General features: G+C 43.4%; 1 protein-coding gene across 1 annotated transcript in view; it reads left to right on the top strand.

Annotated features, from left to right (window-relative positions):
* NUP98 (nucleoporin 98 and 96 precursor) overlaps positions 1-18507 on the top strand; it is a 66660-nt gene that overhangs the window by 39388 nt on the left and 8765 nt on the right. Inside the window, exons 21-29 of the mRNA XM_065423453.1 lie at positions 399-575; positions 1424-1580; positions 2443-2866; positions 3617-3846; positions 4283-4552; positions 5620-5777; positions 6523-6666; positions 15401-15543; positions 16451-16672. Coding sequence (XP_065279525.1) covers positions 399-575; positions 1424-1580; positions 2443-2866; positions 3617-3846; positions 4283-4552; positions 5620-5777; positions 6523-6666; positions 15401-15543; positions 16451-16672 — 1925 coding nt within the window. The remainder of the gene's footprint in view (positions 1-398; positions 576-1423; positions 1581-2442; positions 2867-3616; positions 3847-4282; positions 4553-5619; positions 5778-6522; positions 6667-15400; positions 15544-16450; positions 16673-18507) is intronic.

The following is an 18507-nucleotide window of genomic DNA, read 5'->3' as shown; positions in this document are numbered from 1 at the left end:
GGTCTTACGATGGTGTCCCTTGAATAGATATGTGGACAGAATTGGCAATGGGGTTTGTTGCAGGGATTGGTTCCTGGGTTAGTGTTTTTGTGTTGTGGTGTGTAGTTGCTGGTGAGTATTTGCTTCAGGTTGGGGGGCTGTCTGTAAATGAGGACTGGCCTGTCTCCCAAGGTCTGTGAGAGTGAGGGATCGTCCTTCTTCAGGGTAGGTTGTAGATCCTTGATGATGCGCTCCAGGATCTACAACCTAGAGTCTAACTTGGAACCCAGAAATGAGCAGTGAATACTTCTCTCACTTGCAGGTGATTGTTGAAGCCATTGAATATTCTTGCTTTCTCTCTTAACTGACCCAGAATCTGCTATCCTCTAACATGGTTTCTATGTCTTTGGTGTCTGCAGAGCCCAGAAGTGGAACAGCTGGGAAGTGTTGTGGAACTGGACAGTGATATGGCTGACATCACCCAGGAACCAGCTCAGGATTCAATACTAGAAGATAGCATTACAGAAGAGCCGGAACTGGTGCCTGCTTCAACGCACATTGCATCTTCACTTGGTATAAACCCCCATGTCTTACAGGTGAGCAACTTGCTCTTCCTATAGTTATCTAAGTGATAGGCCCTGCTCTTGCTTGATCCATCTGCCCAATTTCTGACACATCACTGTGGCTTGTCTTCAGATTTGAGCATATTATTTATATACAACTTTGAACAGTACAATATCTATTTCATCTACCATACCCAGGAATCTCAAAGAGCTTTACTGTATTAATCATTGGTGAAGTGCTTTATGGGAGGAGGTTAAAAAGGTCTGTTCTGATTAAAACAGAAGAATTCAAGTAAGTACTGTGATGGCCTGCGTTGGTGTCCAGCCAGGACAGGCTATCACACCTGCTCCTATGAAAATCTGGATAATGTGACCACTAGTACACAGGACCACTATTTGCTGTCTCAGCTGAAAAATAGTGCTCAAGGTGCTATATATGGGTGACTATTTTAGCATTTTAATGTTGGGTCAAAGGAAAACTAATACAACTCCCCCACTTGCAGTACTCAGTTACTACTTGGTTTTCCATTTTGAGTACTGACAACCTAAACAAGGTCTGAGATAACATTGTATCAGCACCTAAGGTATTGATCAGTATTGGATATTAAATAGGACACCACCATTGTAGTTTAGCAGGTGACTTAAATCACTGGTTCCTCATAATAGATTGCTTTTAGTTCACTTTATAACCATCCCATCAGATAACTCATGATCTAATTTGAAATGTAAGTTTCAGCATGAATGGATCAGTGGTGGTTCATATGTAACTTTTAAAGGTGGCTTGTTTTTTTGGGAGACACTAGTTAGACCTGCTAGCCACTGCTAATTTGTATCAAGGGGTTGTTGTGCTAGCATGCAGTCTTGTTCTATGATCATTTTAGATCATGAAAGCTTCCTTGCTCGCTGATGAAGAGGATGTAGACTTGATCCTGGATCATCACTTTGGCAAACAGCCTACAAAGATGGATACTTCTCAAGAGATCTGCTCTCCCAGGCTTCCAATTTCAGCATTGCAAGGACAGAAAAGACACTCCTCAGGTACTGTAAGGATCCATATGTCTGCACCAGGAGATACCCACAGGTGTTCACTTTAAAATAGTTTGTCTGGGAAAAACCAACATTTAAAACTTGTTTTGGGCAGCTGGTGTCTCTTGTAAATTATCCTAACCTAGATACTGACTCTCTTTCAAGTCTGATCTCTAACAGTGTTCAAACTGGGTCATTATTTAAATACCCATTTGAGAGCATTAGGATGGTATAAAGAGATTGGGTTTAATACTGATTAACTGCCAGTAAGGGTATTTTGCTATTAATTACACATGCAGCTCACTTTGACACGAGCAGGAATTGCGTGCGCATAACTGACAACTATGACCACAAGAGAAAACGTAGCTTGTATATTTAAGAAAGTTGCAATGTTGCCAACATTAGCACTGCATGGTCCACTTAAATGAAGTGTGCTTAACTGGGGTGTCTCCATAAGGAGCCAATTTAAGTCCAGTGGTACTTAATAGCAATGCTTACTGTTTCCTGAGGCACCTTCAGGTGACTAAAGCCATGTCTGTTCTAAATCTGTCTAAGGCCACACACATTTGTCTGGCACAGAGGGGCATCTGTTCTTTCTCGGAGGTACTTAAAGGCCCTTGTTGGTGTAGTGCTTAGTTTGTACCATGGCTTGGACAATTGTGCTATAGCCTAGTATGTGACTGTTCATGACCATAATTGTTGTCCCATTCATGCTACAGTCAGCTGTGTTAAAACCAGGCATGCCTAACTGTATAGTAAATGCTATTGACTACTAGCTGCTCTGAATAGTTTTGGTGGAATTTCAGAACATCTTAAATGACCTGTTAAATGCAGAGACCTTGAGTTTCCTTACGTTCTCCAATCTTCCTTTCAGTTGGAGGGCTGCTGCAATCAAAATTTGCAAGTGTGTCTTTCCTCCAAAGTGCTTCTCTGCAAGATTTTCATGGACCAAGAACTTCCTCTTTAGGCAATCCTCCATCTGCAGCCTCTTGGTCTGGGCTTTCCCCACTACCCTCTGCATTCTCCATGCCCAGCGCAGCCCCAGAGGTGCAGCTGAAAACAGTGGGTGCCTGTAGGCAGCAGGGGCTAATACCTCTGGAAAAATCTGTCACTTATGGAAAAGGAAAACTCCTAATGGATATGGCACTCTTCATGGGACGCTCATTTCGTGTTGGTTGGGGACCCAATTGGACTCTTGTAAATAGTGGAGATAAACTGAGTGGGTCAAGTGAGCCTGAGGATCTTCGCAATGACTCTATGGAATATGGATTCTTGCCAACTCCTGTTGCTCCTAAATCGTGAGTGGTAATCCATAAGACTAGTTCTCCCTTGCAGATATACTGGAGTATATAGAGAGCCATCTGTCCTTGCCTTTAAAGTGAACCTTGTTGAATCTTGTATTGGGTAAAAATTTATGGGCCTGTGATGTATAGGCGGTCAGACTAGATGGTCTAACAGCCCCTTTTGGCCTTAAGCACTATGAAGCTGTGAATAAATATGGGCCCATATCTTCCCCACTGAGTGCTGCTAGTGTGGGTTGACATTTAGTGTTGGGAATACTGGAGCATCTCCCCTTTAAATGAAACTTTCAAAGAGCTTCCTGTCTGCTGCTCCCGCGAGCTGCAGAATGTAGGTCAAGCTTGCAATGGAGTATGCAGGGACATTAGGCTAGTGCTTCCTGATGTGTCCATAACTCTAGAAATGTTTTTATGGTACTTCTATAGTTTGGGTAGTTGTGTTCCAAATAAGGGATGAAATTCTAGGATCAGGTTTCTTCATGTCCCATGATTCAAGCACACTGTCAGTTTCAGGATGTTTGCAGTTCATTCTGTAACCACAGCTTCCACAATTTGGCCCTTATCTGTTCCTGGGATTGAGTACCTATTGAATATATTGACATCCCATTCAGATAGAGAAATGGGTTCTGGATTTATTATCCACCTGATGATCAGGAACAGGAGAGGTGTTTCTACATAAGAATTATTTTACACATCTGTTAGTCTTGTTAAGTATCTATATCTTTCCAATACTACTGTTATCTTCCCCAGACTTTCAGAATCTCCCTTCAAGGTTCATATAGAGAAGCTGACCTTAGAACGAAGGAAGACAGACGGAGACCAGCAGTTATATCTCATCCCTCTGGAGATAAAGCTCAAACACAGTACTGTCCATGTAGATGAACGTTGTCCTCTCTTAGCAGCCAACCCAGGAGTGTCCGCCATCCATGACTATGCTGACTGGGTTAGAGACTTTTGTGGCGACTCAGCTGAAATAGAATGTGAGTATCAAGCTATATACATTGGGGGAGCATAGAATCTAAGTGATAGAGCAGTTTAGTACAAGTTCACTTCAAATAACTTTAGTGCAGCACAATCTGAATAAAATGAACGGAGAATTGGAAATACAAAAACACAGAAAGGAGCAAAACGTTCTCACACTTTCTCCAGGATAGTGTTTAATGTATTGACAGACATTTAAAATAGTCGACTGGTTGTGGCCACCTCCTTTGGTTTTATTGACTTTAAAATGGCTGGATCAGATGCACGCTGGGCTGATGCATTGTGGAGTGCTAATCAGCTGATTTAAATTTAAAAATAAGTAGTCTAATCCTCTATGAATGTAGGACAAATATAGGACTGACACAGCCCCCTCTTGTTCCAAATTCCTAGTACGTATGTCTCTCTTTTGTGACCACTTAATTTTTTGTTCTCCAGCTGTTGTGAAGTACTGGTGTTTGACATGGATGTTGTGTGAGGCAATCTGGGGCCACCTGAAGGAGTTAGAAGCCAGCTTGGAGGAGCCCAGTGAGTACATTGTAACCCTGGAGCGTAGGAAAGCCTTCTCCCGCTGGTTATCGCAGACTGCAGCAGCACGAATCGAAGAGGAAGTCTCACTGTCCCAGCACGAGAACCACATAGAGGCTATGTTTAGCTACCTTACTGGGAAGAGGATCAGTGAGGCTTGTAGGGTGGCACAGCAATCAGGTAAGAAGCTTACAACTCACAGCTGACTTTGGGATATACAGAGACTGCTGCATTTTTTCCTCATTGTTATCAAGATCAATGTTCGATTCAGCCTTACTGCAGAAATTGCATGGTTATTGAGGAGAGTGTACAAGGGGGCAAATCAGATGTTTCTACTGCAAATATTTTTGGGGGGACAGGAGAAGAAACCTTGGTCTCACTCAGGATGGAATCTGGTACAGGACATTTTACACTTCAAACTCTAATGCCTAGGCTGAGGCTTTAGTGATTTCCTACTGAGAGGAACTGACTACTCAGTGTATTGATTTTTACTAGCTTAAGACAGAGAGGAATAGCTTAGCCACTTTCTGCTGATTTATCTGGGGAACCTTACAGCTGTTACTTGTATCTCATATTTCAGTGTTATAATGTAAATCTGCTGTGTTCAGAGCTTGCTTTCTAGCCCAGTAAATCTGCCTTGAACGTTGCTGTAGCAAAGCAACTGTAATTGGGCCAGTTCTTAGTTCTGTGTTGTGACAGTGTGTAGGTAGGAAGAGCACATGCTCTGGAAGCCATTTACTTCCACCATTCTCTAATTAATGGCTGTAATCTGTGTGACGTGTACACCAGAAACTTACTCTTTCCTTGATCAGTGCAAATAGCAATGACCGCTAATATAACTGATTACGGTGTTTGTGTTTTTACAAGCTATAATTTAAACTTCTAGGGCTGGGTATTGGTTTTTGAAGCATACTTGTTTGGCTCAAATGACTACTTCAGCTTTTAACAATACTGAACTTTTTCTTGCCTTCCTGGTTCTTTCTTGCGCTTATGGCTGATTCTGAAGGAAACCTAATTAGTCCAACTTTAACTTTAATTTCCATACTTTTGACTTTAGAGTACGTTACCTCCATTTTTTTTAAATCCCCTTGTTCACTTGTTTCCTACCATCCCACTGTGCTCAGCAGTTATTGCATAAGGAACTAGAAAACAGCCTCATTTTCCAAGCCAACCAAACTGCATGTTGTAGGATTGTGGTCTGTGATGTCCCAGAAAACTCTGCTGACATGCTGTTTTATTTCCTTCAGGAGATCACAGGCTTGCCCTTCTCCTCTCCCAGTTGGTAGGCAGCCAGCAGGTTCGGGAGCTCCTCACAATGCAATTAGTGGACTGGCATGGATTGCAGGCAGACTGCTTCATCCAGGAGGAGAGATTGCGCATCTTTGCTCTGTTGGCTGGGAAGCCCGTAAGTCTTGCTGACAGTCTGTCCCATCTGTATAATTGAAAGTTAGCTACTGCTAGATAGGAAAAATAAACGAGTATGTCTTGTAGACCAGGGGTTCTCACCTTTTTCTTTGAGGCCCAGCATGCTATTAAAAACTCTATAGCCTGCCTGTGCCACAACTGTTTTTCAGCATATCCAGTAGATTAAAAGCCAGGGCCGGTGTTAGGGTGTAGCAAGCAGGGCAATTGCCAGGGGACCCCATGCCGCAGGAGGCCCCGCAGACCGAAGTTGCTCAGGCTTTCGCTTCATACCCATGCAGCAGGGTTTCTGTTTCACCTTCAGCCTCGCGTAGCAGCCCTCGGGCTTTGGCTTTCTGCCCTCGGCCCCAGAGATTCCTAACGCTGGCCCTGCTCTCCGGTATATTTTGGCAGATCCCCTGAAACCTGCTTGAGGCCCCACGGGGGCCTTGGACCCTTGGTTGAAAACTGCTGTTGTGGACTAGCTTTTGCTAAGTGAGGAGCACATGTCCTAGAGTCACTGTTAAAAGGAGTATTATACTGACTTCCCAACACATGCAGTCCAATGGCATGTGTCCAGTCTCTAACTATTAAATACAAAGGGATTCATTTGGTCTCTTCCTAATGCATCCTTTCAGTGGTAAATGTTGCTCATGTAATCTAGTCAGAGGCTACAAAACTAAGCATTGCTCATTCTCAGTGTAACATTTACTGCAAACCTGCTTTAACCCTTGCAATCTGTTGTTCAGGTGTGGCAGTTATCTGAGAGAAAAAGCATTAATGTGTGCTCACAGCTGGACTGGAAGCGTTCTATTGCTATCCACCTCTGGTATCTGCTTCCGCCAACGGCTTCTATTTCGAAGGCACTTAACATGTACGAGGCAGCATTCCAGGTATGTCATTACATGCCTTTAAAAAGGGAAACATGTCTCTTCCTTGCATTCCTGTCCAGGCATTGCAGCAAAGTAGGTGTTCTGTGTGCTCTTAAGAACATGGCTTATTGTTTAAAGGACAGCTTCTGTTTCTCATGGGGCTTGATTCAGGATTAATCAGCAAATTGTGGTGGTTCAATCCTATCTTGACCAGAAATGGGTTAGCAGTTACAGCTAATTCCAAGAAAACTGAAAGTCCCATTTCATCACTCTTTTTACACAAAGGCTGCTTCTTTGAACAAATATCTAAACCCAACTTCAGATGGCAATTTGTGAACAGTTGGTGCAAGCCTTTCAAACCCATGACAAACCTCTTGTTGTGTTTTGAATATTCATACTTAATTATATGCCGTGCATGTAGCAATGTTTGGAGTCTGTCCAACCCTTTCCATTATAGGACCCTGTTTTCAGGCCCTGCTCATTACTTTGTTAAACTTTAAACTTCAGGCACAAATTTTGTGGTGGGTGTCTGCCTCAGGCTGAAATTTTTGGAAAATGTAAGCAAAATCAGTTCAGCTGTTTCTCAGGATGAGGTTTGGGAAAAATACATTGATTTACTAAGCTCTTACTACTTCCATTGTAAGCACCTCCATGCTTTGGAGCAGGGACTTGAAATTTGGATAAAGGGTCACCCTGGTGTAAGGAATATGTCTTGTAACATCCTTGTGAAAATTTGGCCAGGTTATGAGCCTCTGAAAATCGCCCTTCTCATGCAGAGTTTGAGTTTGGCAGGTAGATTCTCTGATTCCATCTGTACTGAGCATACTCCGTGGGCTGAACAGGCTTTTCCCAGCAGTTGGGCTGCAGTGGCACCGCACAGGGACTGAGAGCGGGGAGACTATCCAGTGTGCTCAATGCTCCACCTGCTGGTTCCTTGGCAGCAAGAAGGAAACTATCTGACTGAAATGTAGATGGGTGCAGAGACATCCGGAGGGCTGGCAAGTGGGAGACTAGGATGAGGAACCAGTTAGTAGGCGGTGGATGAGTGGTCCCAGGGGGTGGACTAGGCCAAGCACAAGCTGGAGGGGCTGAGGAAGATGGTTCTGTAATCACTAGAGTATTCTCCCTGAGAACGTGAAGTAGAACCCTGGATTTCTGAATCTCTGCATTCCTCTACTGTCAGCAAATAGCTGTGAAACCCAGGGGCAAAATGTGTTTCAGTTCTAGTGCCTGGCTCTCAGAGAGTGACAGCCTGGCAGCTACTAAAGAGGCAGAAGTCTCTGTTGTTGATCTACAGGTTCTAACCCTTGTAATGAACCATGTATGATGTTCCCTTTATGAAATTTCGTCTCTTAATTTGGCTTTTTAAAAAAACCTAGGAAATTACACACACACAAAAGGTACATTAAAAGAAAGTCTGCAAAGTCAAGCGCTCAAAAGTTAAGAAATGGTCATGCAATTTTAATTTAATTCTTGTCCATATGCATTATGATTAAGGCTGCAAGTTTGTCACGGAAGTCACAGATTCCATGACTTTCTGGGACCTCCGTGAGTTCCGCAGCGGCCGTTACGGATGGCCCAAGGGTTGCCTGAGCAGCTTGGGCAGCCCCAAGGCCAGCCACTGCTGGGGCACTTGGGCCACCGCCCTCTTCCTTTCCCCTTCTCCCCTGCAGCAGCAGGAGTTTGGGTGCCTGTGAGAGGGGGCTCAGGGTTGGGGGTTGAGGTGCAGGAGGGAGTTAGGGCTCTGGGCTGTGCTTACCTTGGGGCGGGGGGGGGCTCCCCAGCAGTGGCGACATGTCCCTCCCATAGTTCCTAGCTCAGTGCGTTGCCTCTGCCCACAGGCATCGCCTCCGCAGCTCCTATTGGCCACACGCCCTCCCCCAGCACCAGTGGGGGTCCCGGTCTTCTCGCCCCCAAGCACTTGTAGGGCACCCCCCCTCCCAGGTTTAGTTGGGTATATTTAGTACAAGTCATGAACAGGTCACCAGCCGTGAATTTTTGTTTACTGCCCGTGACCTGTCCATGACTTCTACTAAAATACCCGTGACTAAAACGTAGTCTTAATTATGATAGTATGTGATCATGTAATTAGACTCTTTTCAGTGCACAGGATGATGGATGGTGCTCTGGGGATGAATCAGGATTGTGTAGTGAAGGAAACTGTAGAATCCCTGCTTCTTTTGTTGTATAATGAATAGATAGAGGATTGTGGGAAGAAAGGATGGTTTGCTTTTAAGTGATTTGAGCACATATACATTCCACTGTAAGTGTATGTGCCCAGTGCATTCGAGTCAGACTTTTGCCTGCTGTCTTGCCAGAGAGATCTTTGACCCTGGCACGTTTGGATCTGGGACCAGCTCCAGCAGCTACAAACTTACCTCTGGGCTGCAATAACTCTGCCATATTGGACCTCTTGGACTGCTCTGAGGCCCTGTGGACATGTAGCAACCACACAATCCAGGAGGAAATCCCCTTCAATTCCTGTAACCACTTTGAAGCTCCTGCAGAACCACTGTCACCCCCTGTTTGGAGTCCACAGATCAAGAGGAGCCAGTGGAGGAACCCCTGGATATTCCTCCTCACAACTCCTACTCTTCTCTAGACAGGGCTATCACACCAGAGTCAACGTCCCTTCCAACTGAAGACTTGAAGGTCTTTCAAAATCTCATGAGGAGAGTGGCTGCTTCTCTTGGAGCACAGGCAGAATTTGTGCAAGATAATCCACACAAACAGGCTTCTGCCCCGGGAAGGGTCATCCTTCCTATCAATGACTCCCTCCTGGAACCTCCAGCTTCAGTTCCACTCACTGTTAAACGAGTGGATAGGTATCCAGTTCCCCAGCAAGAATATGATTATTTTTTCCACTCGTCTTACCCCACATTCTTTAGTTGTTACTGCAGCAAATGAACGCTGTGAGGCAGTTGTGACGGGTTGGATCACAGCAACCCCCTTGGGAGCTGCCACCTGATGTGCAAAGACTACCCCTGCTTCTGTTTTCCCTGCCAGCGCAGGACTTCAGCACCCTGTCTGACTGAGCCAGACACTCCTGTCTGGCTCCAACACCGACACAGGGTCTGAATCACTTGTCCCAAAGCTGCAAGTTTACCTGAAAACAGCTCCCAGAAGTGTGCTTGTCTTTAGCACTCAGATGCCCAACTCCCAATGGGGTCTAAACCCAGATAAGTCCGTTTTACCCTGCATAAAGCTTATGCAGAGTAAACTCATAAATTGTTCGCCCTCTATAACACTGATAGAGAGATACGCACAGTTGTCTGCTCCCCCAGGTATTAATACATACTCTGAGTAAATTACTAAATAAAAAGTGATTTTATTAAATACAGACAGTAGGATTTAAGTGGTTCCAAGTAGTAACAGACAGAACAAAGTAAGTCACCAAGCAAAATAAAATAAAATGCGCAAATCTATGTCTAATCAAACTAAATACAGATGATTTCCTCACCAGTTCCAGAGCACTCCCTTTTACAGGCTGATCTTCTTTTAGCCTGGGTCCAGCAATCACTCACACCCCCTGTAGTTACTGTCCTTTGTTTCAGTCTCCTTCAAGTATCCTGGGGGGGTGGGGAGGCGGAGAGGCTCCTTCTTTAGCCAGCTGAAGACAAAATGGAGGGGTCTCCCACAGGTTTAAATAGACTCTCTCTTGTGGGTGGAGACCCCCCTCCTCCCTCCTATGCAAAGTCCAGCTCCAAGATGGAGTTTTGGAGTCACCTGGGCAAGTCACATGCCCCTGCATGACTCAGTCTTTACAGGCCGACGCCATTGTCCACATGGTATCTTGCATGTCTCCAGGAAGACTTCTCATGTGGATTGGAGCATTCCAAGATGCATTGTTCCCCAAGTGTTTCCTGATCAGGTACTTAACCTGGTGAATTCCTTCCTACAGAAGCTGACCAAATGCCTCACAAAGCTTACTTAGAAATCAAGCAAGCATACAGCCCATATTCTTAACCTCTAGTAGAAAATGATATATATGTACAAATAGGATGAATAGATATAGTAGACCATAACCTTTACGGAGATATGTTACATGGCACAGGCAGCACAAAACATTTCAGTTATATCATACATACATTTATAAACGCCCCTCCATAAAGCCTTATGGGGTACGCTGTCACAGCAGTTGCTCCTGAAACTACCCCAGAAGACACAATTTAGAAGATTGGATTTGTACAGGAGGAAGGCCTGTGCCACCATGAGCTTTCAAATGAGTATCAGAGGGGTAGCCGTGTTAGTCTGAATCTGTAAAAAGCAACAGAGGGTCCTGTGGCACCTTTAAGACTAACAGAAGTATTGGGAGCATAAGCTTTCGTGGGTAAGAACCTCACTTCTTCAGATGCAAGATGTCTTGCATCTTGTGACAGCGTACCCCACAGTGTCTTGCATCTGAAGAAGTGAGGTTCTTACCCACGAAAGCTTATGCTCCCAATACTTCTGTTAGTCTTAAAGGTGCCACAGGACCCTCACTTGAAAAAAGCAACAGAGTGTTAAGCTATCAAGCTTTATTGGCCAAGTTTTTTTAATCAGTCTGCAATTGCTAAATTGTCAGACCAATTACCACCAGATTATAAAGAGCCGTTAGTACCCATAGTCATCACAGGTCAACTCACTACTCAGACATTTCTTCAAGCAGCCGTTGATGTGTCTGATCTGACTTCGTATTCAGTGGTTACATGAGGTGGTGATCTTGGTTGCAGGCCTCTGGCATCCCTAAAGAACTACAAAATATGATAAAAGACTTGATGTTTGAGGGTATTAAACTCTCTTCTCAGAAGATTGATGATGTCACGTGCATATTAAAAGATTCCTGTTCCACTCTTCACTCACTGGGAGTATATATCCCGGTGATGAAGATGCAATAGCTTAGACTGCAAGCACAGTCTAAGCCTTACTATCACTGGAGACTTCAAGATATGTCTATACTGAGATCTAAGCTGCCTAGACACCACCCATCAGCTTCATCCCCTGCAGGACCTTTTCACCAGACCGCAGCTTCAAAACAGTCATTTTGACATCACAGTCAAGGACAGCATATTAACTAGAAACCATCTCCAAACTTTCAACCCCCCCCCTCCCCCCCATTGGAGACTGCATGTCTTTTTACAGTGCATGGATGGAAATCTTTTCAGACATTTGGTTTTCAACACTGTGGGGGTGGGAGAATGTTATCCAGTTCGCTTCCCTCCCCTTTCCCAACCCACTTTCCCCAGCCCTTTTCAGGCACCCATCTCGCAGGTCTTCGTTAATGCAAGTAGTACAGTCTCAGGTGATATTATTCCCACTACTTCCTGATCCCCTGAAAGAAAGGAGGCCTTTGTCTTGGCCTAGATCTAAGAAAGCTGAATGCTTTCCTCAAGAAAATAAAGTTCAGGATGGTTACTCTGGCATCTACTATCTCTTCTTTGGGATGGGAGATGGATACACTGTCTTTGACTTGCAGGATGCATAGTGTCACATGGGAATTCATCTGGGCCACAGAAGTATCTTCATTTCATGGTCATCAATATGCTCTTACAGTACATGGTTCTACCCTTTGGCCTATTCTCTGCCCTGATGGTGTTTACCACATATATGGCAGTGGTAGTAGTTTACCTGCACTGTTTAGGCATCCAGATATTTCCTTACCTGGATGACTGGCTGGACCTGGGAAGATCAAGATTTCACATCCAAAACTGAGTCCAGGCCATCAGACATCTCTTTTCTTGTCTTGGGTCTAAAATTAGAGAGACAAAAAGACATTACAGCCAACACACAGAATAAATTTCATGGGGTGGATCTAGACTCTACAGCTATGGCATGTCTCCTTGTGGACAGATTCCAGTCCATAGTCTGTGTCCAAAACCCTTCAGTCCATCCCAAGGACAGGGTGCATTTGTGTCTGGATTAGTTATGGCACATGATCTCATGCACGGAAGTGACTCCGCATGACAGACATCAGGTGTCTTCAGATCTCACTTCACACAGTATATTGTCGAAATAGGCATTCTTTGGGTGTGCTGAAATGTTAAGTGTTAATGGCATTTCACCTCCCAGGGGTGAGGAATACTTTTTGTATATTTCCTCAGCAGGAACTTCATAGGCCATCATGAGTCATCTGTACATGTGGACGTTCTAAATCGGATTTTCATCAGCGGGGTTACCTGCTAAAAAACCTCTTTGTGACCAACCTGAACAACAAATGCAAGAACTTCTGCTCCAGAGCAAGTTGCAGTCCAGGTTGCTCTGACAGATGCCTTCCTTCTCCTTTGGACCGGTCATCTAATGTACATTTCCACCTGTCATTCTAATTCCAAGGCTGATCAGGAAACTAAGACCACCAAACAACTGTAATCCTTATAACATCAGCCTGGCCAAGACAGTACTGGTGCAGCAACCTACATCATCTGTCAGTTCAGCCTTCCGTCACTATAACTCTGGTCAAGGACCTCTCTCAGAACCTACACTGCACCCCTGCCTACACTCAGCTCACCATGTGGATGATCTCTGGTTGACCAATGAAGAGTTTCCTTGCAGGTTGTCCAAGCCATTTTGGTGTGCGGCAGGAAGGACACAACCAGGGCCACTTATGCAGCAAAATGGAAGTGGTTCTCAGCCTAGACGGAGTCTTACAAGCTGTCACCAAACAGTGCAGAAATTAGGTGTATTAGGCTACTTGCCACATTTAAAATCTTCCATTCTCTCAATCAGTTCTATAAGGGGACATTTAGCCTCCATCTCGCAATAAATCTGCCAGTTGATGGATATTCTGTCTCTTCCTATCCCTTGCTGTCTAGATTCTTAAAAGGCCTTATTCATATATATCCTCCTGTATCTGACCCAATACCCCCATGGGACCTGAATCTAGGGTTTTTTTTTTTGTTTTTTTTTTCCTTTCCCCCCTTGTTTAGTGGGTTCCCCCTTTTAACCTCTAACAGCTTTTTTATCTTTGCCGTAGATGAAAACTGTTTCTGATAGCAATTGCCACAGCAAGGGTGTTGATGCTTCAGGCACTGTTACCTGGCACCCCTTTCATGATTTTTAATAAAGACAAAGTTTATCTTAGGCCACAGCCTAGGTTTATGCCAAAGTAGTATCTGCATTTTACCTCACTGTTCATCTTCTAGTATTTTTTCCAAAACATCTCTCACTCAAAGCAGAAGAGACTTCATAGTTGAGACATCAAGAGGGCTCTGTCCTTTTACCTGAATTGTACAAAGCCCTTTAGATTGTCTCCTTGACTTTGTGGCCTTTGCTGAAGGGATTAAAGGGCAGCTGGTTATAGCTCAGCATATATCTCACTGGATTTCTGACTGTATTAAGATCTGCTGCAATTTAGCAAAGGTTTCTCTTTCTGTGAGAATAACAGGGCATTCCACTAGAGCTCATTCCACTGTCAGCCTTCCTAAATAACATATTGATAATGGATATTTACAAAGCAGCTATGTGCTCATCAGTACATACTTTTCTAGACACTCTGCCATCAGTAAAGGTTTCCAGGTGATGCCAGTTTTGGCAAGTCAGTCTCTTCAGATAATCCCAAGTCTGACCACCTGCAAGGATACTGATGGTGTGTCACAGTGGAATGTCTATATGCACAATCACTCAGAGAAAAAACTTACTTGTACAGTAACTGTTCAAGATGCGCATGTACATGACACTCCCATCTTCTTTGGATATTATTTAGCAGTGCAAAGGGTTGTAGAGGTTTGTCATGCCCCTTTTATGCTTTCAGCTCTGAGCATGAGGAAAGTGGGGTGCATGCACCACCTAGTGGTACTGTTGGCAAAAGTCTCTGACTTGAGTGCATGGGGCGTGCATGCACCTACAGTGGAATGTATGTGCACAATACATCTCAAACAGTTTCTGTACAGGTAAGTAACCGTTCGGAGTTTTTGTGATTTAGGCAGTCAAATACTGCCCTGGAGAACTGTCTTCTGTCCCTTCTGCCACACGGTTCATATTTGATGCCAGGCAAGCCACTTAAACCAGACTTTTCACCGATAGCCACTATGTGTGTTCCTCAGTTTGTTTAATAATGCGTCTGCCTTGTTTCCCCATCTATAAAATGGGGATAATACATCTCACCTCAAAGGGATGTTGTGAAGATAAACTCATCAATGTTTGTGAAGCTACAATAAATGCCATAGAAAAACCCTTGAGGAAATCAGCTCTCTGTTCAGAGAATGGGTTTCAGTAGCGTTCAGCTAATAAGGCCTAGAGCAACACATTGAACGAGGAAGATAAAACAAAATATTGGATTCTACTGAATGAGCATCATCCAGCTTGTGTACTGACTGAGGCAGTGGTCCTGTGAGAAAGTGTGATCGGGTAATTTCTGAATCCTAATGCGTATGCACAAGGGGGCCAAATGAAGATTGCGGTGCAGCCTTAATTCTGGCACTTCCTAACTTTGGTGTGCTTGACTCCGTAGCCTTTTAAAAAATTTCTTGTGTGTGCAACTTCCTAGCTTTTTAAAACAGCAAACTGAAAAAACATTCTATTACAATGTAAAAGAGCCAGGTGACACTGCAAGGGTATTTTAAATAGGTGGAATATAGCTCCCAGAGGTGGCTACTAAAGGCAAGCTAATGGCCTCTACACTGACAGTCTCACATGTGGGTGTACTTTGCTGAAGCAGAAAGCATATCCGATTCATAATTCACAGGAGTTGTGAGGTTCTGAATGTGTGCTGTGTATGTAGCAGTGCTGTTCTATTTGGTTTGCTGTCACTAAGTGTAGTCTGTGGTACAATACTCTACAGAACACCCCGGAGTGTGAGAAATATGCCTGCTGTCCCCTGCCTCCCTACCTAGAGGATTCTGGCTGTGTACTTGAGGAAGATGACAGTACAAAGAGACCCCTGAGAGATGTCTGCTTTCACTTGTTAAAGCTCTACAGCGACAGGTAAATGGGAATTCGAACACCTAAAGAGCCATTTATTGGATCCATCACTCTTGCTGTTCTGCAAATATAGAATTAATTAGTCATAGATGTCTCCTCTCATATGATCTGTCCCTAAATCCAAGATGTTGGAGGAAACACCACTGGGAGTGAATACTTCCCCACAGGTCTCTGGGGTTTGGCTACTCTCCTTTGCACCAAATTCCCTGCCTCCTGCAATGCAAACAGAAGTAGTTCAGTACTCCCACCGTACCCAGTTAAGATCCTAACATATATAGCTTTTTGGGGAAAAGCAGCAAGCAAAATTCTCCCAGACCCAAATTTCCAGGACTTTGTTCCCCAAATAAGACAACCGCCAAGTTACTGGTATTTGCAGAAAGAGTGGTACAGCCCATTTGTGTCTGGGAGAGAAGTTGGTCCTGAAAAGAAATGAGGCATCAATTTAGCATCTCTCTGAATGTTAGTAAGACAGGCCACATAAAAGCTTTCTTTTGACAGTTTTGGAAAGGACATTTTGTTTGATCAGAAACTAGCAGCCCAGTATAGAAGTCTTGTCTGTAACTATACTTCTTCTCCTGTAACTTCAGCTTGTGTTCTGAATGAGGGTGAAGTATTCTTATCTTCTGATGTGCAGTTGCCTTTTTTTAAGCTGCTGATAAAATAACACAGCAGGTGCATATTCCTCAGAGGAAACATGGCACTCTGGGTGCAAACTCAAAGAAGCTTGATAGAATATTAACTATTGAACTTGTGTTCAAATAGGACACTAACTTGCTTCCAGAGGCATTCAGTAAAGAAAACAAGGAATTGTCAGGAACTAAGTATCACCAGTACTTGGATTTGTTATGTGGGCCCAATGAACGACTTGTCCGCTTCTTGTTACTTATGTTCTAAATCCATCTCTCTGCAGATGCTATGATCTCAATCAGCTGCTTGACCCCAGAAGTATTACTTCCGACCCCTTGGACTACCGTCTTAGTTGGCACCTGTGGGAAGTACTTAGAGCCTTGAATTACACTCATCTATCAGAGCAGTGTCAAGGAGTGCTGAATGCCAGCTATGCTGCCCAGCTTGAGAGTGAAGGACTCTGGGAATGGGCCATTTTTGTACTGCTGCATACATCCAATACACAGTAAGTACAAGGCAGACTTCTCTTGCTGTGTGCTTTGGAAGGAGTATTTGTAGTTGTATACAGCATGGAGCACTTATCTATGGACTCTACCTCAAGAGAAGCCACTAATCAAAATGAAACTGCACAGTGATTGATTGTAGTGCATCAGTTTTAAAATATGTGAGGATTGCAAAGTGCCACAAAATTTCCTAGTCTAGGATGTCATCACTGCTAGTAAGTGCTTAGCAGCATGGCATTTACAATTCCATATGATGCCCTTACAATTACAACTGTGGTGCCCACAAGTTAACAAAATAACTTGTTCACTCACCTAGATTGCCCAGTGCAGCCTGTCTTTTTTTTTTTTTTTTCCTTTTAGACTGTAAGTTCTTTGCAGCAGGATTACTTTGTTTTATATAAAAATAACAGGAGTACTTGTGGCACCTTAGAGACTAACTAATAAATTTGTTAGTCTCTAAGGTGCCACAAGTACTCCTGTTATTTTTGCGGATACAGACTAACACGGCTGCTACTCTGAAACCTTTGTTTTATATAGTGCTGAGAACATTGTTAGAGCTAAATAGTGATTGCTCCTCTCCGGGTTGAAACCTGGTCTTCTGGTGGGCATGGACTATAAAAATGGACTACAGCACTGCTTTGTAGAATGCTAATACTCTTAGATCTGACTTACTTGAAAGGATAAGGAGTTAGGAATACACAGATGTCATTAAAATGACATTTTTTGGGGGGGTGTAGTTTTTGTTCATGAATAAACTAGGTATTGCCAATAGTTTCCTCATTTGAGGAGTGAAAAGAGTTGGATTAAATTTTGGCTGGTTACCAGAACTTGTGATTTCAGAACAGAGTTGTACAAAATATAATTGAGTGGGGTGTTTAAAGGGACAGTCAAATGGAAAATCACATGTCTGAAATGTGTAATTTTGCTAGAAAAAGGACAAGGTGGTAATATCTTTTATTGGACCAACTTCTGTTGGCGAAAGACAAGCTTTCGATCTTAGCTCTTCAGGTCTGAGTAAGTTGTGTAACATCTAACATTATTGTAATTCATGAGTTAGCCAAAAATTGTTTTCGGTTTATTAGTGTACAGTTAGTTTTGACCATGGTGAAAAACCCCCCTACAAACATCAGCAAGAGAAGGCGCACTTTAAAAGTAAAATAAAATTGAAAAGGAGTTTTAAAAATATTTCAAGGGTGTTCTTTCAAGTTTTTATTCTTTGCATACTGACCACTTAAAAATATAATTTGCATTTCAAGGAAATATTTGAGTCCTAAAATGTAGGTAGTCAAAGTGACAAAATACTTACTCATTAGTTTACCCTGTGTCCAAATTGTCTAACTTCAGTGACTGTTACATAACTACTCTTAATACTGCAGAGCAGTGATACTCAGACCTCAGTGGTTCAGGAGCCAAATTAGAGATCAGCCTTACCCAAAAGAGCCACCGTCGTGTGAATTCCTGGTTTCATTTTACTATTTTATATTCTCTCAGCAAAATGATTGAACAAATATTCCACAATTGGTTAATAACATAGTAAAAAGATCCTGATTGGTTGTTAGTTAAATCACATAGTATTTTAATATCATTTGCTGCGAAGAGCCACAGGAGACGCATTAAAGAGCCACTCGTGGCTCCTGAGCCACAGTCTGAGTATCACTGTTGTAGAGCCAATCCAGTTATGGCCAAGCGAGCTGAGCCGCGGGGTCTTCATCTGTCAGACCTGTTGACTTAGTTCTCATTGAAGAATCTCTTTATCACTAGAGAGAGGAATTAGATCACAGCTTGACACTCTTCAATGGGGTCTCCTCCCACTTTTTTTAATGTTGGAATCTAGGCT

This window comes from Emys orbicularis, chromosome 1, assembly GCF_028017835.1.
Source record: "Emys orbicularis isolate rEmyOrb1 chromosome 1, rEmyOrb1.hap1, whole genome shotgun sequence".
NCBI classification, from domain to species: Eukaryota; Metazoa; Chordata; order Testudines; family Emydidae; genus Emys; species Emys orbicularis.
The sequence above is the reverse complement of the archived record's forward strand: the minus strand, read 5'-3'. Positions and strand labels throughout refer to the sequence as shown.